Raw genomic sequence first — 22,030 nt, 5'->3', positions numbered from 1 at the left:
ACTTGACTTATTATTATAGATTATTATTACAAATCATTAATTATTATTAACAACTTATTAAAACCTGTGTAGAATGTGCAAAGTGCAGAGCCTGACGAACTCATCAGTAGGTATGGCCACTGGAAGTACTGATTCACTGTCTACCCCCAGTGACTTCAGAGTCACAGGATTGCAGGATTAGAAGGAGGATACTAGGGGTCATCTGGTCCCAGCCTGGTCTTTTGAGTGTCTGCTATTGGGTTTTTTAAAAACTAAAATCCAGTCTTAAAATTTTCACTCTTGCTTAGTTCCAAATAAACAATCATAGGGTGATTAAGATAGGGTGGCCATAAATTAATCTTCCACATTGGAGTACTTTTAAGAGTGAAAGGCACTGTTAATAATTATGCCAGGACCACAGGGCTTTCTGAATAATACTCTATCACAAAACTAAGTTCTGTGGTTTTTGAAGCACAGTGTTTAGCCTGAAAGATTTCTTTAGAAACTACATGTGAAAAAAAAATGATCTAAAGTGGAGTTTATTTATGAGGGTGATTAGGGTGCTACATATCATGTGATACTTTGTTTACATGGAACCACCAGAGAAATCTCTTTATGATAAAATTTTATATATCTAGTTGAAAAAATTTTATGTATATTTTTCTCAAGTCAACTTCACATATATGGCTCAAGATGAAAGTTTAAAATTCTTTATAGAGGTTCCTTTTATTTTAGAATACCTCCAGAAAGCTGTAATCAGGTGTGATAGAGGGAAAGCGTGGATGTAATCTAGACCAGAGGTTTCCACACTTTATCGGTTCACAGTGCCTTTGGTGTCTCAGCAATTTTTCATGGTGCCTGAGGCCAAAAGGAATACCTATGGTACTCTGATAAGTGTGTATATCCAAGCAACTTAATAAGTGTTTATGTCCTAATGACTTAGTGGCTGTTTGAAAAAATAATTACATGTAAATTGAAAGAAAAATACTTTCACTGTATTCCTTAAAAAAAAGACACACAGTTACATATAAATATGATGTATGTATCTGTGGGGCACTGCATGACTTCTCTAACCTTGAATTCCGATTCGATACTGTCACTCTCTTTTCCTGTTGAATTTCTGTTTTTTCCCAGGACTTGCTTTCTATCACAGCAACTGCTAAAAGAAAATCAACTTGGCAAAGGTACGCCATTATGGGAAGGAATATAGTGCAATTAAAATAAAAACTGAGCTACTTCAGGGTAGTAGTGGTGTCAGTAGAGTTTGAGTTTTGTTGCTTCCTTCAAAAATTTAAAATAATTCTGCAGTTTCCCTGTGGGATTGTCATAGTGTGTTGGGATGCTCTGGCACCCAGTTTAGGAACCACAAAAATAGACATTTCTCTTAAGTTCATCCTTTGAACTATTAGCTAAAATGCATTGTATTTATAGTGCCAGAAATTCTTACAAGTGTGTTGAGAAGCTCTCAAAGACATTATGTCTTTGGGATGCACCCATCTCCCCCACCCCTCTCCTTGAATTTAGTTGTATTGGATTCTGGTACACATAGCTACAAGTTTATTGAACCCTTATGTCAGGCACTGAACTTAATGCCACATTTTACATGTGTTCACTCATTGAATGTTTAGTTTTCATAGCAACCCTACTGTATAAAGCCTCTTCTGTCCGCCTCCTCTGGAAATACCCCTGGAGCAGATAGCATCCTCATTTTACAAGTGAGGAAATTAAAGTTAAAAAAAGTTAAGTGACTTGCTAGTGAACATACAGCAAGTAGGTTCGCTTCTAGGATATAAACGCAAGTTCTATTTTTTTTTTTTTTTTTGAGCTCTGAAGGCCGGAGTCTTTGTCCCCAGCCACAGTCTCTTCCATAGACACCACACTACTGTCCTTGTGTCTCCTGCTATGAGAGGTATACGTGTTTCACGGTGACCCTAACAGGGAGGTTCTTCTGTCCTCACGTTCAGAAGAAGATGCTGATACTCAGAGAAATTTAGTTACTTGCCAAAATGAACTGCTGGGAACTGGAATTTGAACCCAGACCTCAGTAATTCCAACCACAAAGCTTATTATTGTTATCTATAGGGATGACCAGAAAACACTGTAAAATCTTGGAGTTTTTTCAGAGTCATTAAAGAAAGATTAAGTTATGGTAATATGGCTTTTGTGTTCATATATTTTGATAAATCCTATTCATTTTAAAATCATGCATGGTATGTGTGGCACCTCTCTATTAAACAGTGTCTTTATTGGCCAACCATGTGGAATAACAGAGAATATATTGTGCTTACCATTTATAAATATATGTATAGAAGAGAAAAAGGGAGAATGAATGGACCTGTTTGTCAGTGGGCCCGCTGGCTAGGATGCAGCATTGCAGTGGCACAGGCCTACAGACCCCTGAGGTAGGAGCGTGTGTGGAGGGCTGCATCTCAGGACCAGGTTATAAAGATTCATTTAGGAAGTAAAGGAAGTACTAGGTCGTTTTTCAAGTCACAAATTGGAAGTTCTCTTGATCCTGTCACTTCTCCTTAAAGCTTAATATCCAACAGTGGTTCATTTACCCTGGAGTTCATGTGGAGTTGAATTTCTCTCTGGAAGAAGACAAATCCAAATCAGAGTCGCGCTCCAAGTTGGCAAACTCTTTGGGTGGAGATTACTGAATACATTGTATTGCTTTACCCCTGGGATCCTTAGGACTTGAACTTGAGGTTTAATTTGCAGTAGGATAAATTGGTTCGCGGTGACTTGGGTACGGTTTTTCTCAAGTCAGGAGAGTAGAGTTGTTACAGAATGTAAGAATGCAAAGATTAAATGGCCACTGTCATATTTTGGCATTTTTCCAAATACTTCTAGCTCTCTTGGAGAAGCATAACACTGCTTTGTAGGAAACAGAAAAGTGTTTACATCCAGAACATATTGAGGGGGTGTGCTGAGTTCAGCAGCCAGGGTCACGTCCCCCAGGCCTACTGTTGTGGTTTACCCAGCTGAGAAGCACAGGGTATCCATACAGTCGGGTCCTCCCCACCCCTGCCCCTCCGCTTCTTCATCCCTCTTGCTTGTGTGCTTTCTCGTTCTTTTTTCTTGCACACACCCAAGCCTAGCACTTAGAATTGAGTAGTGCACACCCTGGGGGCTGCTTCCCAGAAATCCGTTGTCTATAAATGTAGGTGTTTGCATTCCCTGGAAGGTGTTTTGTTCTTGTTGCTTTTCTTGGTGCACGCAGTGCAAATGTGACCATTCTTCCTCATTTTAGACTGAGACCAGATCATACACTTAGGTAGCACTTTATGCCTAGAACATATCGCTGTATTGTGAGAATATAAAACCAGGAATAAATCAAATGACGTGGATCTTATTTCACACTCTCCTAGTTAGAAACAACAAAGATTGAAAACCTACACCCCAAACAAGAAATACCTCTTCCCCAGGTATCTGAGAGTTCATGTTTGTGATATATGATTTAGCTCAGCTGTTTAATAAATACTCTATTATTTACTGTCATAGTTGTTTTGCAGTACATGTGTAAAATCTAAAGTACCATATACCAAACATCAGAAGGTTTTGGTTTGGCTGGTACTTTGGGAGTGTTTACTTAACTCATGGATGTTTATTAAATGTTTTATGTGTCTGCCCATGTCCTAAGTACTGTAGAAGATATCACAGTATGCTGGGAAACGTTCCTTCTCATTGGAGAAAAAGCCTACATGTGTGAAACGGTAGGACAACATACACAGTCATGTTTGATCCCCAAAACAAGTACAGTTGACCCTTGAACAAAACGGGTTTGAACTGTGTGGGTCTACTTATACGTGGGTTTTCTTCATAGTAGATACCACAGAATTACATAATCTACAGTTGGTTGAACCCATGGATGCAAAACCACAAATGTGGAGGGCCAATTATAAGTTATACATGGATTTTTGACTGTGGGGAGGGTTCCCCCCCCCCCCTTGAATAACTGTGTTATTTAAGGGTGGACTGTAGTACTGGAGATAATACATAGAAAAGGCAACTCTAAGCATGGTATATGGAAGACCCATATATGGAAGACCCATAGATTTTGGTGGAGGAGTAGGATGGAGTAGGGGCTGTAGAATGGGCAGATCAGGTACCAGCTGGAGGATGAGAGGAGAAGATACATTTTGGACCTTTTAAATATATATATTTAAATATATATATATTTTTTGCTTTATAGGATTTAAATAGGCATTGTTGGTAGTATTGTATAATGTTTAATAACCACCTGCAAATAGATGATGGCTGAGTCTGACACTTCTCTTGTGGCCCTAATCTTTTATTAGTTAAAAGATTTTGGAGGAGTGATGTCTTTAGTTTATTAAAGTATGGCTTGTGTGGCTGAGCAGAATTCGGCACACAATTATTATACACCACCTGAGTGTTAGGCTCTCTGCTGGGGGCTGGGGCTATACAGAGGACTTCTGTCCAAGGACTTGCAGTGTTGTAGCGACAGAAGGATAAATCAGTAAAGTAGAATGTGACCAGTGGTACCCTCAAAAATATTTTGAAGTTGTTGAATGTTTTTATTCTTAATGTCAGTTATTTGGGGAGTTCTTCAGTTTTTATGACAGTTAAGTGCTTTTAAAATAATTAAATAGGAAAGTCTCCCATTAGACATCATGTGTGTGAATTAACTTGCTGATGGTTGGTACCGACCACAAAAACACCAGCAGCATTAAAGTAGTGCTTTTTTTTTTTTCTTTAACTTAAAAATCAGGATGATATTTTAATAGTAAACAAAGGCATTTAAATAGTAATGCAAAACAGTAGAGGGTGTTTTGCCCACACATGAGTTTACTTATTAAAGTCTTCAAATTTGTTTATCAAGGTTTTTTTTTAAATTTATTTTTTAACAGCTTTTTTGAATTAACTGATTTATAATAAACTGTACTTAAAGTAGTGCTTTTAATACCGGGAGGTTGTTCACGTTGACACAAAAGTTTACTTGGTGGTCTTTTCCACAATTATGAGGTAAGGACCAAAAAGCTACCTAGCAGGTTAATGAGGGGAAAATCAGGAGCAGAACAGCAAAGACTCGTCACATGTCAGAAGCCCTGCCATTCAAGACTTAATTTTCCTGCTTGTGTTGACGGGGCTTGTCTTCAGAGATGCTATGAATCTTTTGAAATAGGGTCTGATGAACATTTGTTGCGGTGAAACCTAAATTGTGCCAGTGTTGTTCTGGTTGTGTGGATAGTGTCGAGTTTTATTTCCTACCATGTCGTCTTCATGCGCTGGTAGTTTTATTTTTAGGTTTTTCAGTAATTTAATCTTAGGACATTGTCTAGTCCCCCAAGGTTTTCCATTTCCTACTGTAATTGAATTAAGTACTAGTTTTTATCTGTTTAAATCTACAACATATGAAATGGAAACCATGCATCTGATCATTGGCAGTGAGATGCGGACATGAAAATTTTGGAGTTTGGTGTTGCGGAAAGAGGGAAGCTGTGCATTGGGGGAGCCAAAATATTGTCAGCCAGAGTATTAGTTTTCCATTGCTTCTGTAACCAATTACTGTGAACATAGTGGCTTTAAACAACTTAATTTAATTATCTGATACTTTTGTAGGTTAGAAGTCTGACAGGGGTCTTACTGGGTGAAAATCAGGCCCTTCAGCAGGGCTCCATTTCTAGAAGCTCTAAGGGAGAGTCCATTTCTTTGCCCTTTTTAGCTTCTAGGGGCTGACCATACTTCTTGGCCTGGGGCCCCTTCATCTTCAAAGCCAGCATTGGCTGGTCAAGTCCTTCACATTGTATTACTCTGACTTCTCCCCTCTGTCTCTGGTCTGCCACCTTCTACTATTTTTTAAACTATTTTTTTTATTGTGGTAAGATATCCATAACATGAAGTTTACCATTTTAACCATTTTTTAAGTGTACAGTTCAGTGACATTAAGTAATTAACAGTGTCATACAACTATCACCACTACCTGTTTCCAAAATTCTTCATCACTCCAAACAGAAACTCTGTACTCATTAAACAATCATCCCCATTCTGCACTCCCCCCAGCTACTGATAAGTCCTAATATACTTTTTGTCTTTGTTTTTGCCTATTCTACATCTTTCATATAAATAGAATCACACAGTATTTGACCTTTTGTGTCTGGCTTCTTTCATTAAAGTGTGCTTTCAAGGTTCGTCTATGTTGTAGTATGTATCAGAGTGGCATTCCTTTTTGTGGCTGAATAATATTCTGTTGTATATATAATATATACCACATTTTGTTTATTCATTCATCTGTTGATGGACACTTGGCTTGTTTCCACCTTTTGGCTATTGTGAACGATGCTGCTGTAAATATCGGTGTACAAGTATCTGTGTGAATCTCTGTTTTTGATTCTTTTGGATATGTTATATACTTAGGAGGGAAATTGTGTAGGGTTAGCTGTTAATTCTATGCTTAACTTTTTGAAGGACCACCACACTGTTTTCTGCAATGGCTGCACCATTTTACATTCTTAACAATAATGTATATACAAGGGTTCCAATACCTCTATGTCTTCACCAACCTCCGGTTTTTAAGAAAATTATTATACTTCCACTTTTAAGGACCTTTGTGATTACATCGGTTCCCTCCCCCCCCCCCCCACCACATCTACAAATATCATTTTAATATGTAAGGAAACATTCACAGGTTCTTGGGATTAGTGAGGATATCTTTGGGGGCCATTGTTCTGTCTATGACAGCAAGTCTGCCCTTGAAGTTGTGGCTGTTTACAAATGAAGAGCTATAGATTTGAGGCTGTAATTTTTGGTCACGATCATGGCAGAAACCTTTATTTTTATTTTTAATTTTTTTAAATGGAAACTTTTAATCCTAATTGCTTTTCTTTTTTAATTTATTTAATTTATTTATTTTTGGCTGTGTTGGGCCTTCATTGCTGCGCGCGGGCTTTCTCTAGTTGCAGCGAGCGGGGGCTGCTCTTCGTTGCTGCGCGCGGGCTTTCTCTAGTTGCAGCGAGCGGGGGCTGCTCTTTGTTGCGGTGCGCGGGCTGCTCATTGCGGTGGCTTCTCTTGCTGCGGAGCACGGCCTCTAGGCACACGGGATCTTCCCAGACCAGGGCTCGAACCTGTGTCCCCTGCATTGGCAGGCGGATTCTTAACCACTGCGCCACCAGGGAAGCCCAGAAATCTTTATTTTTAAATCAAAGTATAATCTTTCTCCTGTTATCTCAGAAGATGTGATGTTAGTCGAGCATAAACTTGAACTGTGTTCTTCCTTTGATTATCTACATCGTGAAATGGAAGAGCGTGAGGCAGTAAGTTGCGCCAGCCTTGAATATGGAGCCCAGGTTCAGTAGTCTTCCAGAGTGATTGCTGTGAAAGGGGAGAAGCGACTATCGATGATCCTAATGATCTAAGAAGGGAAGTGGAGGCTTGCTGCTGGGAAAGGGTTAGGGGAGAAGGAGGCCAGGCTTTCAGGGGAATTGGGCAGGGTGAAAAAATACACTTGTTTCAGGTCAGCAGGTGACAGAGATCCCATTCTTATGGCTTGATTGTGATGGAATCCAGCTATCTAATATGTTGCAATTAATTTGAGTTTGGTATCTTCGATTCTCAAAACATTTTTACTCTAAAGAATTTTATGTCATAGGGTGTTGATATTTATCAATAGACTAAGAACCCTTTCTCTGGATTTTGACTGTGCCAGCAAACCTTATATTCGCTCTTATATTGCCAAATGATTGCCCATGAAATAGTTTTCTCACATCTTAAATGTGGCCTCTTGTGTAACTCCCCATCCGAGTACACAGAAGTGTGCAGGTGGACACTGCTCCTGGAATAGCAGTTGGCAGACAGGTGGTAAACAACTGGCTTCCAGAACGTGTCAAGGAATCAGACATCAGGTCTCTCTAATGGAAATCAGATATGAGGTTTGAAAGAGCTTGAATGAGTGTTTCTTTCCATTTATTCCCTTTGTGTTTGAATATGGTAAGAATCTGTATTTCAGGAGTTGGCATGATGGCCAGAGGAGGGATGTGTGGTTTTGGCATCTACTGGGTTTTGAATCACTTAAGCTACTGATATAGGGAGTAGCAGAAAGATGGGCCACAGGAAAACTTGGCCTAGACTGCTATAGCTATGCCTTCCTATTCTGTAGATAACATGGGCTCTCCCATCCACTTCACCCTTATTGACGATGCTCTGGCCTTGCAATTAAATATAAATAATATGAACATACATATATACAATCAACACTTGTTCATTCCCATTTACTAAGGGTAGTGAAAGTGTGATTAATTTAAAACAATAGGTAATTCATAAGCGACTTCGGGAAATTTTTGTTTTAGTTTGTGTTTATCGGTAAAAACAAATGTGTAAGTTTGTAGAGGTTTATAATTTTACAAATAAAATGAATTGTTCTCTGAATACAAAGCCCCAAGTCAAGGAGGAATGGTGGAGACAGTGGCAAGTGCTGGTACTTATTATTATGGTATAAGTAAACTTGTGTAGCCAGGAAGGATGGAGGCTTACTAAAGTAGGAGGAGAGCATAATAGTAATTCCATGTATTCCTTAAAATGATAATAACAAGAGTAGCAATGTCAAACATGTACTGAGTGCTTACTGTGTGCAGAACTTTGTGCTAACTACTCTACGGGCATTATCTGATTGGATTTTCTAAAATATATGTGCATACGTGCGCGCACACACGTGACAGATGTAAGTGGGCTTTCTTTCTTGAGAGTGAGAAAAGAATAGAAGGCATATCGGCCCAGATTCTTTTTCTGTCTCTGGTAATAACCAGTTAAATGAACTTGAACATTGCCTTCATTTTCTGGAGTCTGTTTGGTCACCTCTAAAAAACAGAATAGGACTAAAATATCACAAGCTTCCAGCTCTGTACTTTCTACATTATAAAAATGTTATGGAGGAGTCCTTCGTATTTAGGTCAGTCCTAAAAGAAAGCCTTCCAAGAAAGCAGGCTGTAGCTAAAATTGTGAATGGGAGATAAGAGAAATGTCTCATTCTCACAGGTTCCCCAGAAAGGACAGCTTTCCAGTCAGATTTCATTTTGAAGATGTAACTAGATCAGGGGGCAGGCTGATTTCTCTTATTGTGGGGTTCGCTGGCAAATGAATGATATTAATACCCTCGATGATTAAATAAAAATAACAGTGACAATGAAAGATGACTGACTGATGGTTTGCTTTGGGGAACTATTTGGCTGGCTGCCTGAGTCCTGTGCCAGGAAAGAAGCTGACTGTATTTCAGCAGCATTCTCTAGGCTAGGAGTATATTAAAATTTAGGATGTCAGGTAGTTGCTTGGAACAAGAACATAGGGCATGGAAGGAAATGGCTTTGAGGTTAGTTGAATGGAGGGGCGGGTCATGTATTGAATTTGCAGCCACCCTCCTGCTGCCTCAGATGTTGCAATTTTAAGTGAACTCATAGGAGAATTGGTGCATTATTCAGTATCAAGTGACTCAACTTGATGTCCCAGTTATGGAATAAGGAAAAACGGCAATCTGGGAAGAATTAACAGAGGAGGAGCAACCCTTTACCTCGTGTGATTTGAGGTCCCCAAGGCTGGCTTTTCCTAAACATTTCCTTGGCTGATGATTTACCACTGCCTGTCGAGTAAATTTGAAAGTCTGTGCTCTGGTGTCCAGGACTCTGCCTTTCTAACTTGGTCTCACAGGACCCTCTCCTTACCCTCTGATTTATTCTGTGTGGTTCACAGTCCTCTGCCTTCTGTATTCATACCTCTGTTCACGCTATATTCATACCTCTGTTCACCTAAAATAATGAGAATCATAACATCTAATATATTGACTGCTTTCCATGTACTTACTCTATGCTAACTATGAGCATTATCCAATTTAATTTTTCTCAAACTTTGTGAGACGGGTAGGATCATCACCACCACCATCATCCTTCTCGTATCACCACCACCATCTTCATTTTTTTCGAGTGAGGAAACTGAGGTTTAGTTTAAATAATGTACCTAGGATCGCACCCCAAGTGGCCCGTCTTCAGAGCCCAAATATTAAAAACCATATTATGTCGTTAAATGCCAATCTTTATGCTCTCCCTGCACATCCAAGACCAGTCCATAGCATTTCTTGCTTTCCTTAACAAAAAGTAATGGCTTCTTCTCTGCGGTTCGGTTATATTACATAACATGTTCAGTTGCGTATTGGTGTATCTTCTCTCCTTCCACATCATTGAAGCCTGAGTTCACCTCATATTTGTATCTCTGCCTTCATTTGATATTTTACAGGGTTTATTAAGTGTTTGTGAAATTGAGACAGTACCTGGCTATCTACAGATTTGATCTACTAACTTTGGAGGGAGAGGTGTTTTCTAGTTTATATTTTTAAAGAAATTGAAGGATTCGGTTGAAGTGCCAGTATTTTGTCTGAAAATGTTAATAGCTTATTAAAAATATTAATAAATATGTGCATTTTCGCCTTACCCTTGCATGCTAATGACTGTGTCTCTGGTTATTCAAGTAGAATTGTTGGATTGCTTCACTCAGGTCATGTTTTAGACACATTATAGCTTAAATGTCACGGAAAGAGGGTGATCATACAGACCTCTCTTTTGAGCCTCGGAATTTTTCACCTGTCTCCTGTGTGGAAGAGCTACTTTAACCTTCCTGCCCTTTAGTTTCCTTCTCTGTTGAATGGAGAAGATAATACCTGCTTGTCATGATTTTAAAGCAGATTAAATTGGGTAATGAATGCAAAGAGCTTAAGGGCCTGAGATGTATCAGACTGTCAATAAACGTCACATCTTGTTGTTTTTAACCCTTAGCTTTGATTCTGACTGGATTCTGACCTTCAGTTTTGAATTTCATTTACTGGCTTTTTCAACTCTGGATTTGCTTTTTGATTCAAGTTATGTGGCCCAAGATCACCAGTAATAAGTGATAAAGTCAAGGTTGGAATCCAGCTAGTCTAACTCCAAAGCCCAACTAGTAAATCCCTGCCCCACGCTGCCTCATTAAATGCAGTTCTTTACTGTGCTGCCCAACTGTCCAGTTGGAATCCATCACATTTCCTTGCTTTTTGTAGCAAAAAATAATGGTTCCAGGGAGTGGGGGAAAGGGGAGTTATTCAGGGTATGGAGTTATTCAGGGTATGGAGTTATTCAGGGTATAGATTTCCAGTTCTGTAAGATGAAAAAGTTGTAGAGAACTGTTACATGACACTGTGAATATAGTTAACACTACTGAACTGTACACTTAAACATGGTTAAAAAGGCAAATTTTGTATTATGTGTTTTTTACCACACATTAAAAAAAGAGTAATGGCTCCTTCATTTGAGTTCTTGTAAAGTGTTTGTACCTTTATCGTTCAAGAACTGCCATTGGTGGTCTCAGCTCTTACTCTAGTGCCATCTTTTCCCTACTTCCATAAGCAACACTGCTTGTAAAGTGTATGCAGGTGAGGTTGTGTAACAGAAGAGTTTCCATTGTGGAGTCTGGTGACTTAATACTTGAAAGCTTTAATTTAGAGATTATAAGAACAAAACTATATTACATAAGGTGTATTTGATATGATTCACTTTCACTACTGTAACTGCATATGGCTGTGGGTTTCTCAACAGGAGCCTTGAGGATATCAGGGGAAAAGAAGGATATTTTGCAAGTTTTTGTTGTTCCCATGAAACCAGGACAAGAGCTGAGACCAGAAAACTCTATTTCTAGGGCATGGGTTTATTTGGCTCTGAATGGTTTGGATACCTTCATTCTGCTCCGTGTTGTATATGATAATTCATCTATAAGTATCACTTCTAATGTATAGACTCTCAGAGACTCTTTTAACCATAATTAATTTCTCCATGAAGTACCCAGGAACGTGCATATTCTGTTGTTATTGAGTCATTAAATCTTCTATTTTTAAAAGTTTCTAAGATAGAAAGCGCATTTAAAAGCAATGTAAAATAGTATAGGTAAGGATAAAACCAGAATATAGACCATAAAGGTAACTACCCCTTGGATTAGACTGATTATTACAGTTGATACTGATTTGAGTTTACTGGCAACAAAAACAAAAAGTGCAGGTTGCATGGTTTATTATATGTGGCAGAAGAATGCCTAAAATATTTTTCTTTTCAAGGAAATGTTGCTAGAATTGAACTTGAAGATTTTTTTCCCCATGAATTCCTGTTTGAAAGATAATTATTAATAAGTAATAGACGTTGTCATTGACTGAGGTTTTATAAGAAACAGAAATGCTCTTAAGTGGGTAGACTTTGTTAGTAGCTGAAGCATAAATGCTAAATCAGTGAAGATATTTTCAGACTGAACAGCATGACTGAGTTAGTTTGCTTTTCACTGATTGAGAAACTTGTTTAGTGCCTACTGTCTGCCATGTACTGTGCCTGATATTGGGGATTAACAAAATAAGTTGGCCTTGAAGTACTTAGTCCGTGGAGGAATTCAGGTAGGCAAACAGATGATTAGGGTACAGTGTGTGTGGTGCTGTAAAGGAGAGATGTATACACTGCTGTCAGAGCTCAACGAGAGGGTATGTTTTCTTGGAGTAGTTGGGAGAAGGTTATAGTGATAAATGATATTTGAGCTGATTCTTAAAGTTTGCCAGGTGGAAAGGAAAGGGACATTCCTTACAGAAAAAAAAAATGCTCTTGGATGATCTAATTTATTTGAGCTAGGAATTTATACAGTCTAGAAAATATATAATTAACATCCACTAAACTTTTCAACTCAAATATCATATGTCTTCAATGGACCTTTGGCGTGTACTTGAGTGCAGCAACTTCGTGATCAAATCCTCTCCTGTGCCTGCAGTGCAGATATGCTGGCACGTGGTCAAAGCCCAGTGCTTACATATTGGATGGATTGACAGAGGAAAGGAAGGACAGGAGAGCCCTGTGTCAAGATGTCACTAAGTATGGATGAGGTGGAGTTGTCACTGTGTTAGGACAACTTGCAAGTTGTACATTTTCTGCCATATAGAAGGGCAATCCATTTTTATACAGGCAGTAATAGTGCCTGGAAAGAGAGCCAATAGTTTCCTCAGAAAATAGCTTGGGCTCTTAGGAATTACCTGCACAAACATTTAGCTTGGACTCCAGAGGCCTGCCCTATACAGCACAAAAGGAATGAGTTCCCTCTAAAAAGTCTACGGGCAGTTCTTGCCAGCTAATTACAACAGCCCTAAACTTTAACCAGGCCTCTGTGCTGGGTCTGATTTTAGATGGAGCTGCTTCCTTGCGGTCCCTGTAGAATTATTAAGCTGGGCAATGTATGCCTGAACTGCTCAGAGGCTTGACCCGTGGAAGGGGTGATTTTAGATGCTTGGTGAATGATTACCAAGTACAGTTTTAGTTTTGGTGTATTGATGCTGAATAACTTCTCTGACAGTAACTAGTCATCAGGTTCAAAAAGACTTCTTAAGACTCTTCTCGTTCAGAAAGATGCAGACCCTTCTTCTGACCTTCAGAATTGTGTACGTACTTGCCTGCTTGACTGTTCTCTTGGATGTTTCCTAGCTATCTTAGACCTAACCAGGGCCATTTAGAAGTCTTATTCTTCACCACCTCCTCCAGATCTGCGCCGCCTTTGCAGTGTGCCCCTCTCATTAAGGAGACCAGCATTCACCTAGTGACTCAAGGTAGAAGCCAGGCGTCCTTCCTCAGCCCTTAAGTCTACCCAATCAATTTCAGGTACTGTTTCTGACATCTGTCCACCTACTTCAGTTGATGTGTCATCTGCTTTGTCCCAGTCACCACCATGCATTTGAACTACTGCCCTGGCCTCCTAACTGGCTCCCCTGCTTCCACTTGTGTTGTTTCTAATCTGTTCTCCATATAGCACCCACAGCAGTCTTTGTAAAACTCACCTGTTTATGTCTTCTCATGCTTACAAGCCTTCACTGGTTTCCCACTGCACTTTAGGTCAAAGGAAAAGTCTTTACCCCGGTCCTTCGTGGCTGGGCATGACATAGCCTTGACTCACCTCTCCAACTTTATCTTTCTCTCATTCCCTCTCTTTTACTTTCTCTCCAGCCACACTGACTCACTTTCAGCTCTTTGATGTGTCCAGCTGTTTCTTACCTTAGTGTCTTTTCCCTGTTTTCTCTGCCCAGAATGCTGCCATCCACTCTTTACCTGGCTCACCTCTTCTCATTTCTAGGTCTCATCTTAATGTTACCTTTTCCTTGAGAGGTCTTTCCAGATCGTTCAATCTAAAGTTGCCCTCTGGGCTTCCCTGGTGGCGCAGTGGTTGAGAATCTGCCTGCCAATGCAGGGGACACGGGTTCGAGCCCTGGTCTGGGAAGATCCCACATGCCGCGGAGCAACTAGGCCCGTGAGCCACAATTACTGAACCTGCGCGTCTGGAGCCTGTGCTCCGCAACAAGAGAGGCCGCGATAGTGAGAGGCCCGCGCACCGCGATGAAGAGTGGCCCCCGCTTGCCGCAACTAGAGAAAGCCCTCGCACAGAAACGAAGACCCAACACAGCCATAAATAAAAAACAAAACAAAACAAAACAAAACTCTCGACCTCCTTCTCCAAAAACTCCTTTAACAGCTTATATTTAAAAAAAAAATAATAATAAAGTTGCCCTCTGATAACCTCTATCAAGACTTATCAGAGTTTGAGAAGATTAGTTTGTTTCATATGTACCTAATACAATGCTCCACGGGGACCATATCTGTTTGGTTGCCCACTGTGCTGTGGAACACAGTGCTTGTACAAGGGTGGCGCTTCATAAACATTTGAAAGAAAGACTGTTTTATTAAAATAAAAGTTGGTCCAGAAAGGAGCATCTTGGCTTTCTCTTTTCAGTAACAACAGGGCCTGCATCTAATTTCCGTAGCAGTGTTTGCAGACTGCTTCTGCATGAGTGTCTTGCGGAGCAGTAACAGAAGGTCAGTTATTTTCAATTTTACTTTGCTGCAAAACAAAAACAAAAACAAAAACAAAACAAACAAAAAAAACTTGGAGGCATTTTTAGTGCTTGTCTTTGGAGTCTAACAGACTAAGTTTAGGTCCTGTTTTCTGTCAAGCTGTCCAACCTTGAGCAAGCACTCTTAGGCCTGTTTTCCCATTTGTAAAATGGGGAAAATTGTACCTAGCCCATGGGTTTGTTATGAAGATTAGATGAAATTGTGTGTGCAGTCTGCCTTATACAGGGCTTGGCACCTTGTAAGAGGTCAGGCATTCTTTGTCTTACCCGTTTATATCATGAGAGATTAATAAGAACTTGAAGAAAAACTCATTTCACCTGCCTTATTATCTTATTGTTCTTATTTAATGCATAATCACACCCATGGGCACTAACATGAGGGTCAAATTTAGTTTAAGAGGAAATGATCCATCTCTAGGGTGCATAAGCAATGATAGACTGGTTATTTAATGGTCAGTAATGTTGGGCTCCCTCGGAAAGACACACATGGGATTCTCCTTTGCTTTATCCCAGGAGTTGTTGCTGAACATTATAAAATTGTAATTACAAATAAATACAAGTAGTTATTTTCTATTCTAGTTCAAGTAAATATTACATGGAGATAGGCCATATGAAAATATTTTTTCCCATTTCAGATTATTTCTTTGGAGAAGCCTTGGCAGTATCATTGAAATCTCTGGGGTCCAAAGATTTCCTAAGTATGCTGTCAGCTTTGGGGGTTATTTAAAAAATTAATATTCTGAAGAGATTATTAGATTCAAATCAGTAAGTGGGATATCTACTACCTACTTAGGCATACCAGTCTGGATGCTAGATTGAGCTTTGGGGAAAATGCTTGAGTTATATCTATCAAAATCATCAAAGGTTAATTCTCCGCCATTAAGTCAGAATAACCCACCCACCCTTGCCTCTATTAAATTTGTTTCACTGGATGACATGAGACAGTACTGGTGGCAAGGGGAACTGTTTCTCCGTAAGTACAAGTCCTCCAGAGAACTAGGGGCTTGAGCATTGTAAGTTCAAGAGCTTTGCATTTGTCTACTCGAATATTCACCCATGCAAGGGGCTGTATTGTTTATTATGAGATAGGCATGATTTAGAGTGTTGATATAAGGGGTTAGGGCAGTTAAACATGTAAGACATTAGTTGAATACTTGGCTCAGTTGTTTAGAGCATGGGAGCTTTACAGGAAGACCAGGGGAACAGATAGGAATTCCTTCTGGGGCTCTCTCACTCTGCCATGTTCTGTGCCCAAAGATCTCACCTCAGTCCCAAGCCAAGTATCTTGAAAATGTATATGATTGGTTATTTGGGACATTTGACTAATAACATATGTACGTACCTGTGAAAATCATGATCAGCACTATAGAAGGTGTGCTGTATTGATGGAGGAGGGTTTTATGAAGACTGATGTCTAGACATCTTGTAGCTCATGGTACATTTCTCACTGCAAACCCAACGTCATAAACCAGTATAGCTAAACTGAGAATTGAGGTTGCTGATGGTAACATATGTCCTGAAGGAGTGCTGTCATCTCACAGAGGGGACAAAAACCAGTTGCACTGTTTTCTTCTTTTCTTTCATCTGTTTTTTACTCATAGTTGTCTATCAAAGCGAGTCAAAGTTGACGCTATCTATCAGTGGTTCTGTTCATTGAGTTTTCTTTTGGTGTTTTCTGTTCTGTGTTTGGTGGGGCTGTAGTGCTTTAAAAAGAAATTGCGGGGGGCTTCCCTGGTGGCGCAGTGGTTGAGAATCTGCCTGCCAATTCAGGGGACACGGGTTCGAGCCCTGGTCTGGGAAGATCCCACATGCCGCGGAGTAACTAGGCCCGTGAGCCACAACTACTGAGCCTGCGTGTCTGGAGCCTGTGCTCCGCAACAAGAGAGGCCGCGACAGTGAGAGGCCCACGCACCGCGATGAAGAGTGGCCCCCGCTTGCCGCAACTAGAGAAAGCCCTCACACAGAGACGAAGACCCAGTACAGTCAAAAATAAATAAATAAATAAAAACAAAACAAAACAAAACCCCAAAATGGTTCTAAAAAAAAAAAAAAAAAGAAATTGGGGGACTTCCCTGGTGGCACAGTGATTAAGAATCTGCCTGGGGACACGGGTTCAAGCCCTGGTCTGGGAAGATCCCACATGCCGGGGAGCAACTAAGCCCTGCACCGCAACTGCTGAGCCCACGTGCCTCAACTACTGAAGCCTGTGTTCCTAGAGCCCATGCTCTGCCACAAGAGGAAACACCGCAATGAGAAGCCTGCGCATTGCAACAAAGAGTAGCCCCCGCTCACCACAACTAGAGGAAGCCCGCGCAGCAACGAAGACCTAATGCAGCCATAAATAAATAGATAGATAGATAGATAGAAATTAAAGAAATTGGGAGTACAAACCTCCAGTTATATAATAAGTCATGGGGATGTAATATGCAGCATAAGCAATATGGTCAACAATACTGTAATAACTTTGTAGGGACAAATGGTTGCTAGACTTATTGTGGCAGTAATTTCATAATGTATGCAAATGTCAAGTCATTTTATAGTACACCAAAACTAACCTCATATTGTACGTCAACTATATTTCAATTAAAAAGAAAGGGCTACTAGGAAAAGAAAAGAAAAGGAAGTACTGGAAAGACTGCCAAAGAGAGCATCTGTGCTCCCAGTTTCGGATGGCTGGGGAAGCAAGGGACAATAAAACAGGCCCCTGGGGGCAGGAAACTGGACATATGGTCTTTTGAGGTCTTCTCCTGGACTGATTTGTGATTTCTAAGGAAATTTTGGTAAGGATATAACAAGATCAAGTTACCACTGTCCAAAATGAAAGACTCTCTTATGCCTGGGAAAAAAAATTGGGCCAATACCTTCTCAATAATAACCTCTGACCTTTTGTTGAGGAGACTGGGAGCCTGCAGTTAAATGAAGAAATAAGGCATTATCTTTCCTGAAATGCAAGTCTGTAGTTCAGAGCAGACTACCTCAGTGTCCCAACATAGGACTTCAGAGTCTCTCTCCTCACATTCAACCGATTTGATGTTTAAATGACTTGTATAGGGAGTTTCTGTTTAATCAGATGCTAGGATTTGAAGAGTCATTAAAGAACCACAGTAGTATTCTTTGGTCTGTCCATGAGTTACCCATTAGCAGTCTGTTGTGGAATGTGACATATTTCTTCTCTTTTTTTCTCACAGAATGCTATGAACCTACCCCCTGACAAAGCCAGATTACTGCGGCAATATGACAATGAGAAGAAGTGGGAACTGATTTGTGATCAGGTAAGAAACATTGGTGCTTTTGTTCAAGAAATAATGAGAGAAGAGAACCGGATTTCCTCCCTAAATATATCAGACTTTTTTCAGGAGATGCATGAATTTCTGTCTTGTGATTTGCCTTCCTGTTGCTTATGACCAAAGGAAAAGTTAGAAAATGACATTTTATTCTTGCATTATTTTAATTCTCTACTTTATTTTTAAATGTTTTTTAGTTAAAATTTCTGGTAACTCTGGTCAAGTGGACAAATCAAATTCAGCTGATTTGTTTTTCTGTTTACCTTACATAGCAGTTTATGCTTCTTGAATAATGCAGGTCCTCTAATTTAGTTGGCTTTCTTATTCATGTGTATTGATGTATACTGATGCAAGAAGGTGAATTGTTTATAAAGAAACATTGCTTGGGCTGATAAAAAATTATTTCATATTATAGCAATTCCCCAGGTGTTTTTATTTTATCATTAACTCATAACAAATTTAGACTCTTCAGAGAGATATATAATAAAAAGGAGATTTCTCCATTTTCTTTCTCTCTACCCTCCAAATTCTACACTTCAGAGGCCCACTGGTAAGACTCTGAAGTATTTCCATCTAGTTTTTTCTTCTGTTTTTGTTTTTTAAAAACAATATGTGAATACCCATACATACTCCTCTGCATCTTGATATTTTCTTCAGTATGGATGTCTCTACCTCATTCTTTTAAAATAGTATGTAGTATATCATTGTAATTGGTAGTAATTTTTTGGGAACTTCACTCCTGGGCAGGTACAGCCTAATTGTTTAAAGCTTAGAAGGCTCACCCTGTAAAGTAAAGATAGGCTCTGTATATTATATATTAACTCTTTTATTTTGTGCCATGTGCGTCTTCAGGGTGGTCATGTCCCCCCAACCCCTTGCCACCCTGAAAATTCTTGGTAGTGTTGTAATTTCCTTCCAACCCTTGGGTCTCTGCTGTGGGACAAATGTGTCAGGGGAGCAGAGGCATTTTCTGTTCCCCAGAGGTAGATGGTCCATGTTCCCTAAGGAATAGATACCTGCAGTTCACATGGAGCTTCTGAAGTGCCCATTGTGTGTTGCTTTACTTTAGCTTCTGAACTAAAACAGTAAAGCAGTGGTGGGGACATCATCCTCTGTTCTGCATGCTATATTGAGCACCACGAGTAGATACAAGCTGAAGCGAAAGCTTATTGCTTATAGGACCATGATGCAAAGGAATAAAATTTTGCTGACACAGTCTTCTTCCTTGAGACTTAATTTTAAATGAGTATTACCTAAACCTATTACTGCCAAGAGAAATGATTTTACGATAGTGAACAAAGAGTATAGGGGTAGTTAGTGTAAAGGAAAGGTAACCACACAACTGAGAGAGGTCCAGGGGTGGTTAGAAATCCTGCGTATGACAGGTTGTGATGGAGCACAGAGCTCAGGCAAAGGAAGGTTTTCTTGGGTGGTGGTTTGCATCTCCAACATGCCAGAAAGGGAAGCCTGCTGATGATGGACATTTCTAACAGCTGTGCTCTTCTCAGCCCATAAGTAGCTTCATGGAGTTGGTGATGTGGTCTAGCGGGGATCTTGAGGCAGAGGGAGGAACAAGTCAGTTATCTTGATTATGTTTCTGATTCTCAAATCCTCAACGTTCAGGTTATTATTGCCCTTAAATGTTAATATGCCAGGATGTGGAGAATTGAGCTACTTCATCGGTTCCTTTCTGGTGGTCACTTTCACACATGCTGACAGCTGCAAACGGAAGTGGCTCCATCAGTTCTGAGGCGACATGTGTGATTTGTTAATAACAGGGAAATAATCATAATAATTATTATTACGAGTAACCAACATTTAATAAGCAGATTTTCTTCATAAGAGTTCTGTGTTAAGTCTCGAAAGCAGTCATACTTATTAATATCTCCATTTGACGTACAGGGAAAACTGAGACTTAGAGATATCATTGCCGAAGGTCACATAGCTGTTAAGTGGTAAAGGGGCGTACACAGTCTGATCCTGGAGAATATGTACATTCTGGGGTCTGTACCCTTAACCACTAGCTCTTTCCTCCCTTCCTTATAAAGTGCTCAAGTTTGTGAATGATATACTAAAAATAAATTAAAAAATACATGTTATCTTTGTTTCTCCGACTTGCATTCTGGCGTGCTTTCCTGAGAGGGAGAGAAAGCCGGGGAGTTGTAACACAGGCACTAAGCTGCCGTTACGGTGAACTACCATTTTTGGTTAACCATTAGTCATTGTGAGAATTGTGGCCAGCAGAAAACTGGGCTTTTTGTCACATATAGGTAACCCATTGGTATGTCACACACATGAATATCGTTTCTCCTATGTATGTTTGTGAGGGAAAAGATAAAAACCATGAGCTTAGAGCATTCATAATGTAGTATTTATATGGCAAATATAATGTATCGGTGTTTGTTGACTGTTTATCTGTTACCTACATGGACCATGTCATATATATATTTGGTACCTATCTATATCTGTCAGTGGTACCTAAACTGATAGACACTCAAAATACATTTGTTTTTATGATTCCATTTATATGAAATGTCCAGAATACAAAAATCTGTAGAGACGGAAAGTAGATTAATGGTTGCCATGGCCTGGGAGGGGGGATGGGGAGTGACTGCTAATGGGTGTGGATTTCTCTTTAGTGTGACAAAAATTACACCAAATTACGTAAAAATTACTATAAAAAGACTTTTTGGGAAAATTGGGGATATTTGACTTGTGACTCCCAAGTAATTATTAGATGATTTCCAAGAAATTATCGTTGACTTTGTTGGGTTTGGTTTTGGTATTGGATTAAATAAGAATCTGTTCTTACTTTTTAAGAAACATTTACTTGTGCAAAGATGAAATGATATGACTGGAGTTTGTTGTAAAATACTTCATCGAAAAAAAGTGGTAGATAAAGGAAATGTGGAAGAACCTTTAGTTGTTGAATCTTGGTGAGATATGTTGAGGTCTATTATAGTAAAATCTCAACTTTTGTGAATTTTGGAAAATTTATAATATAAAATTTAAAAACAAAGATATTTGCTACTTAACTACCTTCATTTTTTCCTCATCTGTAAAATATAGTTAATACTAACATCCTTAAATTATTTTGAAGATTAGAGGCAATATATGTACAGTATGTAGACTAACACCAGGCATATAGTAAGTGCTTCATAAGTGGTAGGGCTGCTTCTGCTGTGGCTGAGGGGCCCAGATATTAAGTATTAGAATCATGATTATTTTTCTTGTCAACTTGTCTTCAGAAGATTCAGGGAAATTTATTGTTGAATCAATCATCATATGTTCCCCAAACATACTTTGCGCTTTGAATACATGGTGCATGATGCTGTCAGGAAAAACCACAGCTATAGGTTTCAGTCCAAGAAAACATCAAGGTGAACCTCTTTTTTGTGAAGTCTTAAAACAATGATCGTGGTGTGTTGTCATTGCTCCCTGACACACAACCCATTCCCTAGCCCCTGTTGCTTTGTGCACAAATAGCGTACTAAATACAAATATTAATTTTATTTCTTTTAAAACAAATAATGCAGATATATTATCTGTTATCTTAACATATACGTTATATGCAAGGTGTGCAAAGTAAAATTGGATATTAAAGAAATTTAATTCTAAAAAGAAGTATGTGAACAAGAGTGTTGGAGGACCCAGGGAGAGATTACTTCAGGTTTCAGTTCCATGAAAAATTACCATGTGGACACTGTGAATCATGGAACTGGTCATGTTTCTCCTTTTTTCCCTTGGCTGCTAGAATGCTCGGAGCCAAATCTGTGGTCTTCCCTTACTGAGTATACAGTGTCTTAGTAGCCTACGTTTTGTTTACCAGCCTCATCCGTGGCTTCATCAAATTTTTCCTGCCCACATT

At 39.4% G+C, this 22,030-nt stretch overlaps 1 protein-coding gene across 4 annotated transcripts in view; it reads left to right on the top strand.

The window, feature by feature from the left end:
- The window catches only part of FMNL2 (formin like 2), a 310,152-nt gene that overhangs the window by 162,017 nt on the left and 126,105 nt on the right, over nucleotides 1-22,030 (top strand). For all 4 annotated transcript variants that reach the window (XM_082395722.1, XM_082395719.1, XM_082395720.1 and 1 more), the window contains exon 2: nucleotides 18,067-18,150. In XM_082395722.1, the coding sequence (XP_082251848.1) occupies nucleotides 18,067-18,150 (84 nt within the window). The remainder of the gene's footprint in view (nucleotides 1-18,066; nucleotides 18,151-22,030) is intronic.

Source organism: Balaenoptera borealis (genome assembly GCF_965194805.1).
Source record: "Balaenoptera borealis genome assembly, chromosome: 6".
In the NCBI taxonomy this organism is placed as follows: domain Eukaryota; kingdom Metazoa; phylum Chordata; class Mammalia; order Artiodactyla; family Balaenopteridae; genus Balaenoptera; species Balaenoptera borealis.
Note: the sequence above shows the minus strand (reverse complement) of the source record. Positions and strands in the feature narration are given on the sequence as shown.